This window comes from Pleurodeles waltl, chromosome 3_1, assembly GCF_031143425.1.
Source record: "Pleurodeles waltl isolate 20211129_DDA chromosome 3_1, aPleWal1.hap1.20221129, whole genome shotgun sequence".
Lineage (NCBI taxonomy): Eukaryota > Metazoa > Chordata > Amphibia > Caudata > Salamandridae > Pleurodeles > Pleurodeles waltl.
This window is the reverse complement of record NC_090440.1, coordinates 541,726,798-541,745,231: the sequence shown is the minus strand read 5'-3', so window position 1 is coordinate 541,745,231 and position 18,434 is coordinate 541,726,798. Positions and strand designations below refer to the sequence as shown.

Here is an 18,434-nt window from a genome sequence, read left to right as displayed (position 1 = left end):
GAGATGACACCTGTAACTAAGACTTTATTCTTCAAATAAACTTCATCATAAAACCTAACTTACCTGCCTAAAGAGGATCTATCTTTGATTACAACTGTGTGCACCATCAAGAACTGCCTACTGAAGTACTTAGCAATATTTAGAATTCAGGTGTTTTGTGATTTTGGGAGAGAAAATAAAGTAACTAAACCTCTTTTCGTTTGAGTCCTCATGCCAGCGGACAGTTTTGATGCAGTTCTGTTCTTTACAAAGGGTCTATGAGTCGTGCAAGTGCAGTCGCAGCTCACAGCTCTTAAAAGGTGTGGGGTGGGTGCGGTGCGACGGGGAGGGGAAGGGGTCAGGGGGAGGTGGGGGAGGGGAATACATTAAATTATTATTAAAAATAAAAAACGTACCTTAACTCGCCACGTGCTGCTCCTCCATCTCTGCTGCAGGCACAGGCTCCCATCCTGCCCTGCGCCAATCCTGACTCTGCTCAGAGCAGTGTCAGGATTGGCTGGAAGCCTGTGCAGGTTCTCTTCAGCTCGGCAACATGGTTGCTGAGCTGGAGACAGCCTATTGCACATGTGTATTTGGCCGACCCAAGATGGCCAGCCAAGCACACATGCGCTCTGTGGGAGCATGCTTAGCACTCTCCCTCAGTGCACGTCACCCCCAGTTCCCTGCCCCTTTCAGAACGAAAGGGTGATAAAGTGGTTTATCACCCTTCCATTCTGAAATGTTTGCAGCTTCTGCTGCTGGCAGGGGGCGACGCTCCTCCGCCCATATGGAGGATCTGCCCCTGTTCAAGTGGTTTTACATCAGAGCTTGCTTCAAGGTATAATTTCTCCAGTTTTTCACCAAAATGTACACTTAAAGATTGCCTAAATTACCTTATACCCCCAGATATATATTTTTCGGGTGCATGAGTGTCCCATATTTATTTTTAGGCCAGGTGTCTTTAGTGCCTTTTCCTCATTCGTTACATAGACACCAGAGGTGTATGCTTAATGCTGTAGGGGGACAGGGGACTTCCATGCCCCTATTCCTCGACATCCATACTGAAGAAGCCCCAGAAGGGGTCTAGGTTAAGAGGAGCTCTCACTCAAGGGAGAGGGAGCTGGGGTATTACCTGAGTCATAACACTCTTCCCCCCCAAAAAAACTCTGCTCGATTCCCTGGCAGCCCCCCTTGTTAGATGGAAACCTTTTGACCAGTGAGAGTCAGCATGCTTATCCGTGTTCACCCATTGGAATAGAACTTGGATACTTCCATTGCCTCTTCGGGGTTACTGATTTTCGATTCCTGGGCTCATGAAATTAGGGGTATTTGCCTTGTCAGTGGGTCTTAAACTTCCATTGAGGATTTGTCTTCACCTCCTTTTTCTCTCCAAGTCTTTTGGAGCACAAGTCCACATAGGTAGCTCAAAGTATTACAAAAAGTAGTTACTTATTTTCTGGGACAATACCATAGACCTTTACAAAGTGAAAAGCTCTGCTTTGACCAGCAATTGGCTAAAATATTGGCACAGTAAGTATTTGCGATTGACTTGTCTTTAAGAAAGTGACTTTAGTTTTAAGGATGAAGTCTGTATACAAAGACTATATACAAATCTGAACATGGTATCTTATCCTTTAAAATGTAAGGGTTGGCAACCACTTGCTACTGCTGATTTTGCATTTCTCTGTGATTAAAGTGCTTACCGTAACTTTCTTCTGTCCCAAAAGGTTTATCAATTCTTAAAATTATTTGCAGATTTACAGCCAGTAACATACTGCGAGCCTGCTTTCTGGTGCTCCATCTCCTATTATGAACTAAATGTGCGAGTGGGGGAGACCTTCCATGCTTCGCAGCCCTCTATGACTGTTGATGGATTCACTGATCCTTCAAATTCAGAGCGTTTTTGCCTCGGCTTACTCTCCAACGTCAATCGCAATGCGGCTGTTGAACTCACAAGAAGGCATATTGGTAATTCTAATTCCAAACAAGTTCTTACTCGGTTGGTGATGTTATTTTTGAGAAAGTACCTTGTTATTGAAAGTTGTCAGTTGCATCGTTCTGACCTGGCCTCAAACAAGCAAAACCTGTGATTGCTGAGTATTTGGTAGTTTCTAGCCGACAACTATATTAAAGTGATTCTACATTTGGTTTATGCCGCTATATACAATACATGGGATTCTGCATTCCCTGTAACAAGCACATCTCTAATTTCTTCATAATGCATGAGATTCTGTAATCCCTGTAATACCAGTCTCTAATTTCTTTATAATATGTGACTTGTGACGCACCTAGACACCGATTATAAAAAAAAAAAAAAAAACATCAGAACTTCACTATTATAAGTTATTGCAGTTGAGTTCTGACGTCACAATGCCTGCTGTCAGCAGCCAAGGTAAAATGCAGGTCAGGTCACAGAGCATAATGGAAGCAGCTGTTTCTGCATGTTTCTACACATTCTGCATCACTACAGCTTTTTTTTCTTTTTTTTTAACTGACTTGTAGGGAACTGTTTCTAGTAATGGTTTTCAACAACTATCTAAAAGGTTTTTGATGTGTTTAATTTTGCACTAGCAGTTTTATTTTCATTCTTCATGTTTGCTAACATGCTGGCTCTTTCATATAAAACAGCTATGCACCAACGTTTTAAGTGGTTTGGGGGAAAGGTGATGGTGTGACCATGTATTATGTGGGATAAAGTACACCCTGGCATACATGATAGGATATTGGAAGTCACTTCGGAGTTTCATAACCATATAAAGGAACTGTGCCTCCGGCCTCATCCTGTATGTGGTTATGGAACTCTTTGCTGACTTACAAAATCCTTATAGTGTGTGCCAGGGGGTACTTTATCCCCTATGTAATCGGTGCCTAGTGGAGCACTCAGTCGCTGATTTTTAAATAAAGTACATCCAAACTAGATTGTAATAAGTTATTACAGTCCAGTTCTGACATCCCAGTGCCTGCTACCAGAGCCTGCAGCTGAGATGAAAGGCAGGTCACGGAACAACTGTTTAAAGCAACGAACATGAACCATTGCTTTTCTATCTCCTGCTCTATTTTTCTAGATTACAGGACTATCAGAAAGAACATTTTTTTTGCATTCCTTGGAAAATTATAGAAAAGTTAGAATCTTTCTGCATGTTTAAACACATTCTGAGCTACTGCCTATTTTTTTTAATTGACTTGTATTGAACTGTTTCTAATACCTTTTTGCAACAACTGTCTGAGGTTTTCGATGTGTTTAATCTTGCTCTAGGGGTCCTATTTTTATTCTTCATGTTTGAAAACATTTTCTCTTACTGAAAGAGCTAATCACCAAGGTTTTACGTGGTTTGTGGGAAAGGTACAGGTGTGACCATGTATTGATGGGATACACTACTCCCTGTCATACATGATACAGATAATGTAAGTCACCTCTATAAAGGAGCTCTTCCTTCGGCCTCCAAACTCGTTCCTATGAACATAGGAATGGATCTCCATATCCATTGCAATATCCTTATAATGCATGGCAAGGGTTTATTCCCTATATTCTGTGCTTTACTTGAATTTAACAGAGTTAAAAAGAGGTCTTTTCTTCAATGTTTGCTTATAATGATTTGTAGATGAAAAAAAAGCTTTGCTGGGTAGGACGATGAAGACAACAATGCGAATGGTCAGTTGAAATGTGTATAACTACTGCTCTTTATACTGAATAGCTTTCCCATTTTCATTAATTTCTGTGTTTGGCAGTCATTGGGTGAGATCATGGAACTTAAGCAGTATGTGAAAGTGTTAAAGAGTTGTTTTTAAACAAATTGAGTGTCGTATAACAGTGTTTGCCATGTTGGAGAAGTTTTGAAGTTTTTAGGTTTTATATGACCCATATTCAAGCATATTTACGTATATTCAAGCATATTTAAGTATTGACTTTATGTTAACGATGCCAGAGATGATAGCATTAGTAAAATCTAGAATTGGAGCTAAAATACAATTTTTTTCATGTTGCATTATTCAAAAGTAGCAATGATCCACGAGTGTCAAATTAGTTTGACTGATCAAAATAAATGGCTTTTCAAAATCCCACAAATACCAAGTAATTCTGAAGAAAGCCTTCCCTGCACTGCAAACCAGGAGGCAGCCTTCCGGGAATTATGTTTTATTCGATAGCTTGTACACAATAAGAAATGCCTTAAGATCATGTCAAAACTGTCTCTGAGCTTTCCTCCTTCTTTCACGGGAATGGCAAATAACGTGTGCTTTCGTTTGAAGTTGAATTGGGACCAGCTGTGGTGAAGGTAACAATAGACAGATGATTGTTAGGCAGAGGAGCATAGCTGTTGTTAATTGTTCAACATCATGCTTCACTTCAGGCTCGAGCTGTCAAACAAATTATGTTATTTATTCTTTTTCCCATTGGAGTTCACACGATAATCCTTTTTGTGCCTATACAGGCATTGCTCGCTAAAGCGGCACACCGTTTTAGTCAAGTTTCTTTTGCCTTTTGACTTTAGTGTCAGTGAAAAAACATGCTTTTCATACTTCTACATCATGGGAGTTTCATTATAATTGGTAACCATAGGATAGTCCCATGTCATTTAAAAATATTTACAATTAAAATATGTTTTAAGAAACAAAAAACATATGACTTAATTCTCTTTCTCTAAGAATAAATGCATTACTGAAGATGCTGCACAACGAATTAGATGATATTGTGGGAAGGGCACTATACTTTCACCACTGAGCTTTCATTTGGGCTTTGTCTCTTCCCTCAATTGCTTTTCATCCCTTTGTCAGCAGCGGCTGCCGCAGATATGTAGTGGGAGGAGGGGGATGAATTAAAAAAAAAAAAAAAACGTACTGTTCGCTGCCGCCGCCATCCTCTGCTGCCACCTCGCTCGTCCTCCTTTCCTGTTCTGGTGCCCCAGCATTAGCTGGGACACCAGAAGAGGCTCTCCAGCAATCCTGGTGCTGCTTACATGCTAAACATAGCATGTAAACAGCGTCAGGACATCCCTGGAGCCTGTGCAGTTTCTCCAGTCCGGCTGTGTAGACAGCCGGGCTGGAGAAACCTAAGTGCGCATCTATGTTTGGACGGCTGTCCTAGGCCGTCCAAATACACATGCGCACTTAGTGCACACAAGTCTCCATCCCACCTCCCGTGGCCCAGCCCGCCCCTCCCTGCTGAGCCAGCAGCAGAAAAATAAAACAATATTCAAATAACGTTTTATTTTTCTGCTGCTGGCTCTTAGCCATTGGGGCGACCCCTGCCCTTTGTTTTCTCCTTCAATAAGGATTTAGTTTATGCTTTTGATATGTTATTTTTCCATCTTTAACCACTACAACCCTCTTTTCAAAAGGACTGACTTGTGTTTTTTTCAGTCTGAGAGCATGGCATATACCTCCTCTACATGAGATGGGAGGGAAAGATCTTAAAATAGAGAGTATGCAGGCTTTTTTCTAGCCAGGATGGAAGTCATGTTTCCTGCGATCTATTCACTTCAGTTATTCTCCTGTGCATGCTGATCTCCTACTTGTGTCAGAGCAAACGTAGAAAGTGAAAATCTAAACATTCCCCCAAGAAAACAAGGGCTGTCTCATTCCTAGCCAAGGGGATCCCTGCTAGCAAACTGCTTCATAGGCTACTTTGGACCACTGTCAGCATCATCCGCCTCCCATTATACTTCACTGCTTCCACTGTTATTGAGGGTTCTGTAACCATTGAGATGATTTGATGAACCAGCATCAAGATCGTTGTCTAAAGATCCCTCAAAGCCACACTGATATTTATAGTTGAGATAACCTTCGATGTCATAGCATGCTTTTCAGAGACATCTGACATTAAAATTCTCTGAGGTTTAGCAACGGTCTTCTCGCCAGATGTTTTCCCCACCCTTGAATATCCTAGTTCCTAGTTCATAGAGAAAGATCAAATCACCTACGGATTGAATTTATGTTTCTAGGGATAGGTTTGGCCCCAGAAGGGACTCCCTCAAGCTTTGGTCTAAAGTACTGGTACAATCTGTTCACGTGATCTCTGAAGGTGATGTTCCATCATCTGAGTTGCTAGTGGGATTATCTTGAGCCTGGGGGTTCATCCACTAAAGAGTTGTGGAGACTCCAAGAACCTTCCTCCCAAAATGTCATCACATGTATCGCTAAAGCAAGAAAGGCTGCAGAGATGGCAAACATCTATCATTTGTTCCCTCTGTCCCAGATGATGTTTATATTTAAGACTCTCGAGCCTACTGCAGCATAAAAAGGATACCAGGATTCACGTCTTTAGTTACTTGGCTGCCCTATACAGCACCCCTCTTCTTTTTTGACTAGGTTCATGCTATACAGATAGCCCATATATATCTACAGACATCAGTCAAGGTAGTGCTTGCTCCAGCTTCTGTTCACCGAGACATGGGAATCTTTTTTCCTGTGGAACCTGCCTCCTGATAATTATGATGCCTTGTCTCCGACAAAAGGTTTCCTATCATTCCAGTTTTTCCTCTTGGATGCTTATTGCCACATATCGTCATTTGACACACAATTAAATATGATTTACAGCAGGTGATCAGCTCTATCCATTCAAAGTAGTATCTTCAGACTAAGTATAGCCCTGAAAGTGTTAACTAAATGGCCTGCCCTTGTTGCAGCAAAACGCTGTATGTCCCAAACTAGACATCTGGCTGACGTGGACCAGCACTATGGATTTACCTATGGAATTAATGAACAGGTGCATAGGCAAGTTAGAGATAGTGGGATACTTGATAAACCTATATCCTCTATCTTCTGATCATCAACTAAATAGCTTAGCTGAGGAGCTAGAATTTAAATTTAGTATTAAACAATAGTTCCCTGTTTCTTTCAATAGGATAAAGTCCATATGCTGAAAAAAGTTAAGGTTAAGCATCTCATCTCAACTACAACTTGGTTTCTGAAATGCCACACCATTTGGGCATAAACCACCCATTTTATTAAGTGGGGTCCCACAGATGAGAACTTTCAACCTCAAATTAGCATTTTATGTGTTGGATTTGAAGCGCACCACATTTCTTGAAAGAATACATTTACCTATTGCTGTTCCACTTAGGTTTTGATGATGTGCTCCAAGAATTAGTCCTACACACCTATCACCCCTCACTCTAACTTTGCTCCTCATTCAGCCACATTCATCCACTGGCTTGCTCTCTCCTCGAATGTCCCAGTGTTTCCTTCATTCCTTGCTATCTCTACTGCCTCCATCTAAACTTGCATTCCTTTCTGCTTCCGCCCATCTGGACTGCCATCATTGCTCTGCCTGCATCATCACTTGCTTTCCCTGTCTGCATTGCTTCATCTGTACCTTAATTTCCCTTCCCCACTCCATATCTTCCATCTGTTCTCGCTTACTCCTGTTTCCTGTCTTCCCACAGCCCATCCCATCCCACCACATCAGTCTCATCCCCCTTGCCCTTGCTTGAATGCTGGCACTCACGCTGACGATTGCTCTGCTTGTGCCTTATGGGCATTCCTTACACATATACTTTCTCGAAATCGGCTAAAGGGCTGTCTAGATACAGAATAGAGGTAGTTTTAACATACGATTCACTAGTTATACCTACCAATATTGCAGTGACTTCTTCCAGAGCATACGAGAGTTGCAACCAACCTTGATAATAAAGGAGTAAAGCTGTAGAGGGAGTTAGGGGTTTGAAAAAAGTGAGTATAGTGGGAGGGAGAAAAGAGTTAAAAAAAAAATACAATTGGAGTAAAGTGAGAAGGGGAGTAAAGCGGGAAGAGAGTAAGGCTGGAAGGGGAGTAAGGGTGTTTGAAAAAGGAAGTAAAACGGGAGTAAGAGATTTGTAAAATGAGGGAGTAAAGCAATAGGGACCAAGTAGTTAAAACAAGCATGGTGGTAGAATGGGGGTTCTATTTAAAGGGAGTAAAGCAGAGAAGGGAGTGTGAGGTGTATAACAAAAAAGTATTTGGGAGGAAGTGTAAGGGGCAGTAAAAAAAACAGGAACAAAGTGAGAGAGGGAGTTAGGATAAAATGGGAGCAGGAAGTAGTACAAGGGGCATGGTAGGAAGGGAAGTGTGTACTAAAAAAAAAAAAGGACAGAGGTCAAGGGAGAGGAGCCCAGCCTTAAAAAGCCTTAAGATCAGCATGATGAAACTATTCAAGAATGGCTTTCAGAAGTTGTTCTCAGTCTGCCAAAATAAATTCATCAGAACCATGTGAAATTTTCGGGGAACACTCATACAACAGCCCTAGGGCATCTTACTCATTGCCAAGTACCTTTGTGGGCAAACAGAGCAGAAGTTGTCTGGCAGTTCACGATTGGTGTCTGCATCTGGAGGTAGCGCAGGGCATCTTCCACCCGTGAGGAATGCCTTGGCTAGATCCTTTTTTACTCTTCCAAACATGCAGTGTTAACACTCTTGGAGGCTGCAAGAGCACTCGTTTGGAATAGAAGTAGGGAATCCCGTACACCTTCTTGCCACTATCCCTCTTGCTTTAAGTTCTGAAGAATTTTAGGGCCAACTGGGCCCAAATCATCCTAGTGGCCGAGGATTGGGCCAGAAGAGTGTGGTACCCAGAACTGCTCAGAATGAGCCTCTGTCCTAGTCAGTGGGACCTCTTTTCTCAACAGTGCAGTCTAGGTCCTATATCAGAATCTCCAAACCTTACATCTTATGTATGGCGACTGATAAGCGGCAATTGATTGCTTTCGATGTACTGTCTGAAGTGGTGGAGGTTATCCTTGGCTTCAGACACCTATCCTCAAAATCCATTTATGTGAGGCACTGGGAAAAAATTGTAACCTGGCGTGGTTCCTGGGACACTGACCCCTTTAAAGCCAAAACTGTCAGATGTCATTTTATTTGTATTGTCTTTAGCCCAGCAATGCCTTATAGTGTGCACTGTGAAAGGTTATTTTGTGGCTGTTTAGGCCTTTCTACCTTTGTTGAACTAGCTGTCCTTGTTTAAATCACCTGTTGTGATGAGGTTTATTAAAGGTTTGAGACACATATTTCCCCAAAACTGTTCGTGATGCAATTTTATGAATAGCTGGTCGCGATTAAGTCAGCTCATCACATGAGTGAACTGCAGGCACCTTCAGTGCAACTTTCCTACACCACCTTTTTTCAGGACCGGTTGGTGCTGAGCAGTTTTGTTTTGTAAACAGAATTTTATTGCCTCTTACATTTATACAAACAGAAGTCCGGGACTGAAGATCAATTTATACAGAGATCCAAATCAGTTATACAATAATATCTGTTCAATTGCGAATATGACAATGTTTTCACATTTCACTGTATAGTACTAATCATCACTGGGAATTCTACCCCTCACTTCAACAATTAATAACCTCCCCAAAAAACTTGGGCCTCTCCCTAATGTTCTCAGTTGGTTATAGTTTAGTGGACCTACTCAACTGATAGCTATAGTGAGCCTCGCCGCAGCCACCAATGCGACCAACAGCGCTTATTGGTCAAGGATGTCAAGACCTCATCGTCTTCTGATTTGTGTGTAGATATAAGGGAACTATCAGGTGTGTCTTCTTCGGGTTCTTTCAAACAGTCATCCAGGTGGTCCCAGGCCCGGGCCTTGTCATTAGAGCTGTGCCCCCCTTTAGTTCCTGAAAAAGCACCTCACTATCGTATCCCGCCTACAGAATGAGAATCTCCCTCCATTTACTTAGCTGGAGAATCCTGGGGGCTTTCCGTTGTGAAGTAGTTTCTTATTTCGCAAAGATTAGGTCTAGGTCCATGAACTTGGTGGTTACTTTATTCTTGCTTGAACGTGGTAATCCCCCAGCAAACATGCCAAGGGGGTGCAAGAGATTGTTCTATGGGTAATCAAGTTAATACAGTCTGTTACCCCTCTCCAGAATTCCAATGGGGTTGGACAGGCCCACACCATGTGGAGCATTTCAGCTCTATGTTCTCCACATCTGGGGCAAGATGCTTCGGTAACACCAAATGTCCTAATAATTTTTCCAAGGGTAAGATATGCCCTATGTAGGATGTAAAAATGGATTAATTTAAATCTGGCATTATGTGAGACTGTATATATGTTAGAGAGTATTGTGTCCCATTCTGCCTCAGTGATGGAGAGAGTTCTTCCTCTTATTTGTAGCGTAATTCTTCCAGAGGAGTTATTATATCAGCCCGTAGTGCCGGATACAGGCAAGTAATTACCTTGATCTTGCCGTTTGTAGTGCAAAGGACTCAGCAGCATTGGTCCATAGAGTTGCCACCTCAGCTCTGTGCAATAAAAACTGTTCTTGTGGTATTTCGAAGGTCTCGGAGAGATCCTTAAATGTTATCAGTTCCCCATCTCTATATGTCGCCCACCTGGGTTACACCATATGCGGTCCATTCTGTCAGTCGCTGCAATGCTCTTCCCCCAGGTAGCATCTCCAATCCCCTCAGTTGAAGGTCTGGGGAATAAGGAAACAGATTCAAATGCACTGCAGGCATCATTGCCAGCAGCGCTGTACAACCTGCAGTTCCATGGATCCATCCCTAAGGGGGCATCTGGGAACTAGAAGGGCCTGAAACAGGGACTGGAAGCTCGGAGTTTCACTAGGTGCTTCTTTTTCAGGGTGTAATAGTGAATCCACTGGTTAAACCACTGGAGCTGTGCAGCTAGATAGTAGGCCTCTAGATCCAGGGCTGCAAGTCCTCCCTCTGATGTTGGTCGGTGCAATTTGGACATCGCTACTCTACGCATACCTGTTCCCCAGGTGAATTCTATCATCAGTGAGTCTATTTCTTGGAACATTCGGTGGGGAGATTGATAAGTGGTAGATTCGAAACAAAGTATAGCAGTCAAGGGAACATCACAATTTTTGTGACTGCAATTTGACCTGCTACAGATAGGGGAAGGGATTCCAAAAGGCAATATTAGTACGGTGCGCTCTGATGGCCGCTCCAGTGTTACCATCCAATTTGTCCTGAGTATCATGATATATTTGATAGGTTTTCACACCCAGGTATTTCAGGCAATTTGCCTCCTAGGAGCGCCCTCGCAGGTGCCAGGGCATATTCCTGCAAGCAAAGAAGAGATGTGATTTCTGCCAGTTAATACAGAGGCCTGATGTAGTTCCAAAGTGCTTTAGAAGTGATATCGCCCCTAGTAGATCCTCCTCTGCATCCTGAAGGAACTGGCACATATCATCTGCATATAGAGCGACCCTATAAAGGCTGCCCAAGCATGCATCTCTAGCCAGCGGTTCAGTGATGGGGAACAATAACTGGGAGAACGGGCAGCCTTGCTTATTTCCTCTCCCCACTATATATGAGTCAGAAATAGAACTGCCAGTTCTAACTCCTGCCCAGTTGGTCTTGGGCACTTAGGAGTCCTTCTAACAAAAGTCTTGACTCCTTATCGAGTAGGGCAATCACTCTGCTAGCATTCTTTGTTCATACTTATTCCTCAAAATAGGTGGAAAGGTTCCATCAGTTGTCAACAGGACATTGAGTTTTTACACTGATTGTACCAAAGACCATCCGATAGACAGTAACTTTTTGTAGGTTTTGGGGGCCTGGTTTAGTGCCCTAAGATGACAAACGTTATTTGAGGAAGCTCCTGGCTGGGTATATACGGTTGTTGCCGATCTGGCATACAGACTGGCCCCTGCATCAGCTCAGGACCAGAGATATTAACCTGAATTTCCCATGCGGGCAATATCTCTGTTGGCGTGCTTCCGGACTTCCCTCGCTGGGTGGACCACCTCCACGTTGTAGTGTAGCCATTTTTAGTGTATCATTATGCACGTTAGGTTAACATATTAGGCCTCTGTGCACTTTGCCCTAGACACGTTTTATTTCGCCTCACACTGTTATTTTACAATAACCAGTTTTACGGTCTTGTTTTATTCTTTCTGTCACACTGTTTAGCTCAGTTCAGCTCTGTGTTCACCAACACTGCATTCTTTCTCACCCTGTGCTTCGGTGAAGGCTACAGTCTGGTACATTGCCGGTACACGTGGTAGAAGTTTAGTCTCTGGTGTTCGAAGACGATACACATCCTTACGTAGGGACATTTTCTTAGAACATCTGCGTGTTGGTTATAAAATCGCTTTCTAGTCCTAGTACATGTCAGAGGGAGATTCCGACCAGGAACCTACAACTAGATGCTGACTGCCCCATTGCAGATGCTGATGCAGCTTACAGGCCTTTGCTCAGGTATGAGGGTTGATGTCCTCCTGAGGGAACCTGAAAGGCAGGCTTAGAGCTTCCTATGCTGTGCTCATAATATAACTTAGAGAGAACTTAATATAGTTGCACTATGATAGCCTTATTCTTGTGCTTCACTCACATCATTACTATTTTAATGCTACTGTGTTGTTTCGTTCTGGTTATTGCAGCTCACGCCTTATTATATAAAATGCAGTCGTTTTATTAAACAAATCTTTAAAACTTAACTGCCTTTGTCATTTTTATATGAGACCGTACTGTGTATGAGAGCACCGGTTGTGCCATGAGTGACCACGACTTCCCTAGGAAGTACTAAGATGTCATGCGCTCGGCTGCCCAATTGTCTCTTCCCTTCGGGACAGATAAGGCACTGCTAGTTAGCCGGAGCATAACCCGGATTTGGGTTAGACTTAGTCCCCCACACTGCGAACGATCTTGCCGCCCAAAAATCCAGTAGTCTCATTAGGATAATGAGAGCCTACGTGACAACGTGACGGTTGAGGCCTTACTCTCAGGATTCTGAACCTGGAGAGTCAGTTCTATAACAACATTCTGGAGCTATGGGCCATTTGTCTGACGCTGAAGGCCTGCCTGCCATTCATTAGTGAGAAGCTTGTGCAGTTTCTCACGGACAATACCATCACATGTGGTACTGCAGCAAGCAGGATAGTGTGGAGGAGGCACACTTAGCATTGCGCGAGGGCCTTGCGGGACTGGGCCTTGCGGGACTGGGCCTTGCGGGACTGGGCCTTGCGGGACTGGGCCTTGTGGGACTGGTTTGGCTTAGACCTGCTTGGAGAGGTTGATGAAGGGTGCAATGTCTCTGCTTACAATGGTAAGTTCTCAGAGACGGCCTTGGTGGCCTAGGAGTTTCCTGGGCCTTGACACCGATGCTGTCTGTGAGGGGGTGGGGTTGGAAGCGTGCCCAAATCTCCTTTCTGGTACTGATGCACTCACCAGCGCTACTTATCTGGGGGTCGCATCTTTCTCCTCCTTATCCTCCCTGCTAAGGAATGGATGGGCCAGTGGAAGCGTGGTCACTAATTTCAGCCCACGTACTTGAGGCTGCGCTGGTCTGGGAGCCCCTCTGATGTCTTCTGAGAACCTCCTCTCTTCTTATACTGCAAGGGGAGCTTGTGGCATTGCTTATCTGGTACTCTGGATGGTGTTTGGAGGAGGGCCTTCAAATATTTTAACTGGTCATCCCAGCAGTGTTTTGACTGTAGAGATTGGACCCTTCCTGCCAGTCTGCGGCACATGACTGCTGCCCATTGCTCAAGCTGGTAGTGGAATGCACAGATTGAGGACCTTTCTAGGACCCTGTTGTAGTGCAAGGATTCACTCTATCAGAGGAACTCTGTGGTTGGTGCTTTGTGAAACTTCCTGATCTCTCTGGGGCCTTTTCCCCTACCTCTGCCATAGATCCTCTTTGCCTATGTATGCATTATATGGATTTTTCTTTTTCCACATATTTCCAGACACATCGAAATTAGGGATTGCTCGTGTCTCCTTGCACGTGCCCAGCCTTGTGGTGTGTCGGGGGTAAGGCCAGTCTTTGTGGGACAGACTGCCATTACGCATCACAACATCGCTACAATCACCAGCCAGTATGTGCCACCCTCCTGCATCTCAGGCATCATTTTGTGGGGAGAGAGAATTTTTTCATTATCCAGTGGTCTCATCACTTTCCCAAATGCAAAGACTAAGGGCCTGCTTAAGGCCCTACCCCCTCATTCCACCTTTCTGTCGCCAGACTGACAGGTAGGTAACCCACATTGGCTGTGTGCATTGTGTGGTCACCGCATATGGGCACAGGACCACTGCATTTTTTTTAATTACTGTGACATGCATATATCAGTAACACATTTGCGTGGGACGTGGATGGGGACACACTGGTACCTAACACATATCACACACATACAGAACTGTCACTGTGGTATTGGTATTCATTGCCAAATGAATGCTGGCACCACAGTGACGTTACATTCACACCCGTCGACTACGTCCATGTGTGCACATTGCTAGGGAAACTGTACCTGTGATGTTGTGCATGTGAGTCAGTACATGTGTGTGTGTGCGATGCAATTGGCTGGTTGAGGCAGAGGGACCTAGAGTGGGTGATGTGGTTGTCTGTATGTGTGCCACTTGCATGTGGGTTCGATGTTGTGTTGCTGTGTGTAACATTCAGGTGAGTGTTGTGTGGTTGGAATGGTTTACTTAGTTGTGCTTCTGTGTGTGTAGATGAGTGTGTATTGTAGATTGTTGTGGTTGTGTTATGTGGAAGCAGTGTTGTGTGTTGTGTCATGGATGTATGACAATGTGTTTCTGGCATACTCGTGGTGGAGTGGCAATGGAGATGTGTGAAAGTAGTGTGTTGTGTAGTTTGTGGTGCAGGGGGTCACATATGGTTAAGGTACAGTGCGTGTGAGGGACTTACCTCTACTTCATGCTAGTGCCGTTGTCCGATGCCCATTAGGTCCAATGACGGTCTCCCTCCATCATCAATCTGCGGCCAATACACCAGCTGCAGGACTGTAACATCTATATAGAGTCAGTGAGAACCCACCAGTCTGACAGCTAGGCATAGCACTCCATCGTGGTGGTCTTCGGCTCAGCCGCAACAGATATAAATACGACAGGCTGAACAGCATTGACTTAATGGTCTTTTCGGGTCCGCCGCTTTTGCAGATTGGGGGTAATACCGCCAAGATCTAAATAAGGCCCTTAGTTTTTTTTCAGTAATGTTCATGCTTCCTTGTTTTTAATTTACATTTGGATGCACCAAGTCTAGTATTTATTGCTGGCTGGGTCTCCCTTACCTGGTTGCATTAGGGCTCACTTCTGTCAGCTGCATGGTCTAATCCTGTGGCCATTAAGGCAGGATCTTTTTCACTCCAGCAAGCCAAGCTGGGGCACCTCATCACAGTCTTAACTGTTTGGCCACGGCCCCACTCTCCTGTGGATATCACAGATGAGAGTTATTATTAAGTTTGTTGTTTGGGTGTGCAGATGTTACTCCGCAGCCCTGGGGGTAGGAAGTTGGAAAGTGTACTCAGACACTTTTAGCCTTTAAGCTTTTACCTTAGTTATGCCTGGAGAGCTTTATAAAGTATACCCATTGCCATTAACTTATTTGTCCTTGCACTATGTCTAGGTGGCACTATTACCACCCTGCATCACGTCTCTCATCATGGCTAAATTAACTTAATTATCTTTGAACTTACTGGTATGAGCTCTGACAAAAAGTGGTAATATATCCATAATTTCCTTATGGGCAGCAGCACTCACACTGCTGTACTGCAGGAAACACAACTAAAGGCTCGAGGCCCAAGCTTCATAGGCAGTGGAGAGACTCTTTACTTCCACCAAGGCATTGATAGGTGAAGAAGGCAGCTATGTCTTGTGGAAGAACTCTGAAGGCTCTCTGATTTTATTAAGTAGTGTATACTACCTGAACATTAGCCCACCACAGTTTTTAGCAAAACTCTCATCCCTGCTCCTTCAGTGGTGCCACCTCCTTTGGATCATTGGCATGACTTCAATAGTGTGCTAGACACCCTTGTAGATAAGTCATATCCTCCATTATCTCACACCCACACCACATGCAACACTGATCTCTGGGCACAATGGCTTTCTCACTAGTTCTTGGTGGATGTTTGTATAGCATTTCACCCTCATGCAAGAAATAGCTTCTCCTATTTCTCCAGCATGATCTCCAAGTCCACCTGGGCCGCTTTCCTTTTTGAACTGCACTACAACTCCTGGCATCTAATGCTGAATATCATGACAAGACAGTCTCAGATCATAATCCTTCTTTATTGCATCTTACTCGTGGTAGGTTTATCACCCTAGTCCCAACCTGGTAATTGCAGCCCTCTGCCTTAGAGGATCCTGTTGTTCTAGAGAAATTAGCAGTATGACCTCCACTAGCTTTATCAGGTTGGATGCGTTTAAAACAGCACAGAGAGGGCAGTGTATACGAAGGGCAATCGTGACTTGCAGAACATCCTTTCTGATGTATACAACTACCTGTGGATTCCTCACCTTATGAATTCGATCCTTGCACCAGCATCCGACGGAAAGTCTTCTTCCTAGCTGTCTACGTCGACGAGGACGTCATAATGGCACAGCTCCATGTGACTCCGTCTGATGTCAACGTGCCAATAAGAGGTCCTCTTCGGCGTACTGACGGCAGTTTTTCCTTTTTCCGTGCCTTCGACGCCAACGGTTTTTCTTCCTGGCTTGTTGTTAACTGTAACGATTTTTGAAGGTTACAATGTCGCCTCCGAAGAAGTCCGGTTTCAAGCCGTGTAGAGAATGCGGGGGTCGGATGTCAGTGACCGACCCCCACTCGGACTGTATTTGGTGTCTTAGTTCAGAACATGATGTAGAAGGCTGCTCTTCGTGTCAGAGCATGAATCCAAAAGCTCTGAAGGAGCGCGAGGCGAAGCTCTTCTTAGCTAAAGCAAATAAGAAAGGGCATAAAAAGGATTCATCCCATGCTTCTCCCAAAAAGCATAAGAAGCGGCATCATCATGACTCTCGGCGCCGTTCGGAGCGGAGCCGATTGAGGTCGAGGTCTCGTTCTTCACGACGCCAGAAGACATGGGAGATGAGTCCTACTGTCACGCCTCAGCAGGAGAGACCGGAGTTGTCTCCGACGCCTTCAGTTTTTGAGGTCACTCGAAGTAGTCCTCACTTTTCGCCGGCGCCGAGGGATCCAGATGTTCAGCAGACTTCTGCGCAACAGTACCCGGCTTTTCCGACGCCAGGGACGGATCCGTCCGCATTTTTGAATGCAATGTATACCATCTTTCAGTCCATGGCCCCTGCTGGTCCACTGGGGAGTCCCACGGGGCCATTGGCGTTCAATTTGGGCTCACCGGCGTCATACAGGGCTGCTCTATTCATGCCCTTTTGCCCTACAGAGATTGGCGGTTCGGCGCCTAGGGTCTCCCCTAGCAGGAGTCCTCCACCTGTGACTGTGGATCCGCCTGCACGTCAACCGACCCCTTCTCCGCGCCATCCGGCGTCGTTGTTGTCTCCGTCCAGACCGGCTCCATCACCTTCCGGCCATTCAACTTCGAGAAGGTCATCAGCCGACTTCGTGTCGGCACCGGCGCCGGTGTAGCCGAAGAGTCTTCCTGGCCCTGTTCGGGGATCGAGATCGTCGGCGTCGATGGATTCTATGTCGACGCCGGCCTTGGAAACACATCTTAGATCTCGGCGGAAGGCATTGAGACTTCTGGAGGAGGAGGAATACAGACAGCTTGAGGAAGGCGAGATCGAGCCTTCTGATGACTTCCAGGGTCTGGCCACTGCAAGTGGTTTGGATACTTCCCCGGAGTGAGACATTGCGTCTCCGGGGGAGTTTACTGAAGAGGCCGCTTCCTTCCATGCAGTGGTGAGAAAGGCAGCTGAGTATCTGGATTTGCCTTTGTCCGTGGCAGAAGTAAAAACTAACCTGCTCACCGAGGTACTTCATCCTTCTTCGTCCAGTGCTGACCCTTTGCTGCCTTTCAATGAGGCTTTGACTGAGCCCATTTTGGACTTGTGGAAAAAGCCAGTGACATCTTCTGCTGTGAACAGAGCAGTGGCGAGGAGACATAGAAGTGCCCCAGGAGATCTGTTTTTTCTGATGGATACAACTACCTGTGGATTCCTCACCTCATGAATACTCCCATGGCGCCAGCATTCGACGGAAATCTTCTTACTAGTCTCTGCACGTCGACGAGGACGTCACTGTCTCGCACGCGACGCCGTCTGACGTCATACAGGCAATAAGAGGTCCTCGACGACGTGCAGACGTCAGTTCCCTTTTTTCCGTGCATTCGAAACGGTTATATTCGAGGGAGCAACTGTTACTCTTGCGGTTACAGTGTATATCTTGCTGCGTACTCTTTCTCTGTGGAAATAATGTCGCAGAGAAAGTCTGGATTTAAGCCTTGTCGTGAGTGTGGAGGCAAGATGTCGGTGACGGATCCTCATTCCGATTGCCTTTGGTGTTTGAGCTCCGACCACGACGTCTCGACTTGTGATTCGTGTCAGCACATGAATCCGAAGGCCCTTAAAGAACGCGAGGCGAAGCTGTTTATGGCCAAGTCAAAGGAGAAGCATCACAAGAAAAAGTCTTCTCCAAGACATCGGCGTCATCGAGACTCCCGGCGCCGTAGAGAATCTCGGCGTCATTCAAGGGAGGCTCGTTCCAGGTCTCCGGATCGGCGCCGGAGGACATGGGAGGTCAGCCCCACGGTGACGCCGCATCCTTCGACGCCGTTGCTCTCTCCGGCGTCTCCAAC

At 45.0% G+C, this 18,434-nt stretch overlaps 1 protein-coding gene across 1 annotated transcript in view; it reads left to right on the top strand.

The window, feature by feature from the left end:
• SMAD3 (SMAD family member 3) overlaps nt 1-18,434 on the top strand; it is a 419,114-nt gene that overhangs the window by 304,806 nt on the left and 95,874 nt on the right. The window contains exon 6 of the mRNA XM_069222869.1: nt 1,735-1,947. Coding sequence (XP_069078970.1) covers nt 1,735-1,947 — 213 coding nt within the window. The remainder of the gene's footprint in view (nt 1-1,734; nt 1,948-18,434) is intronic.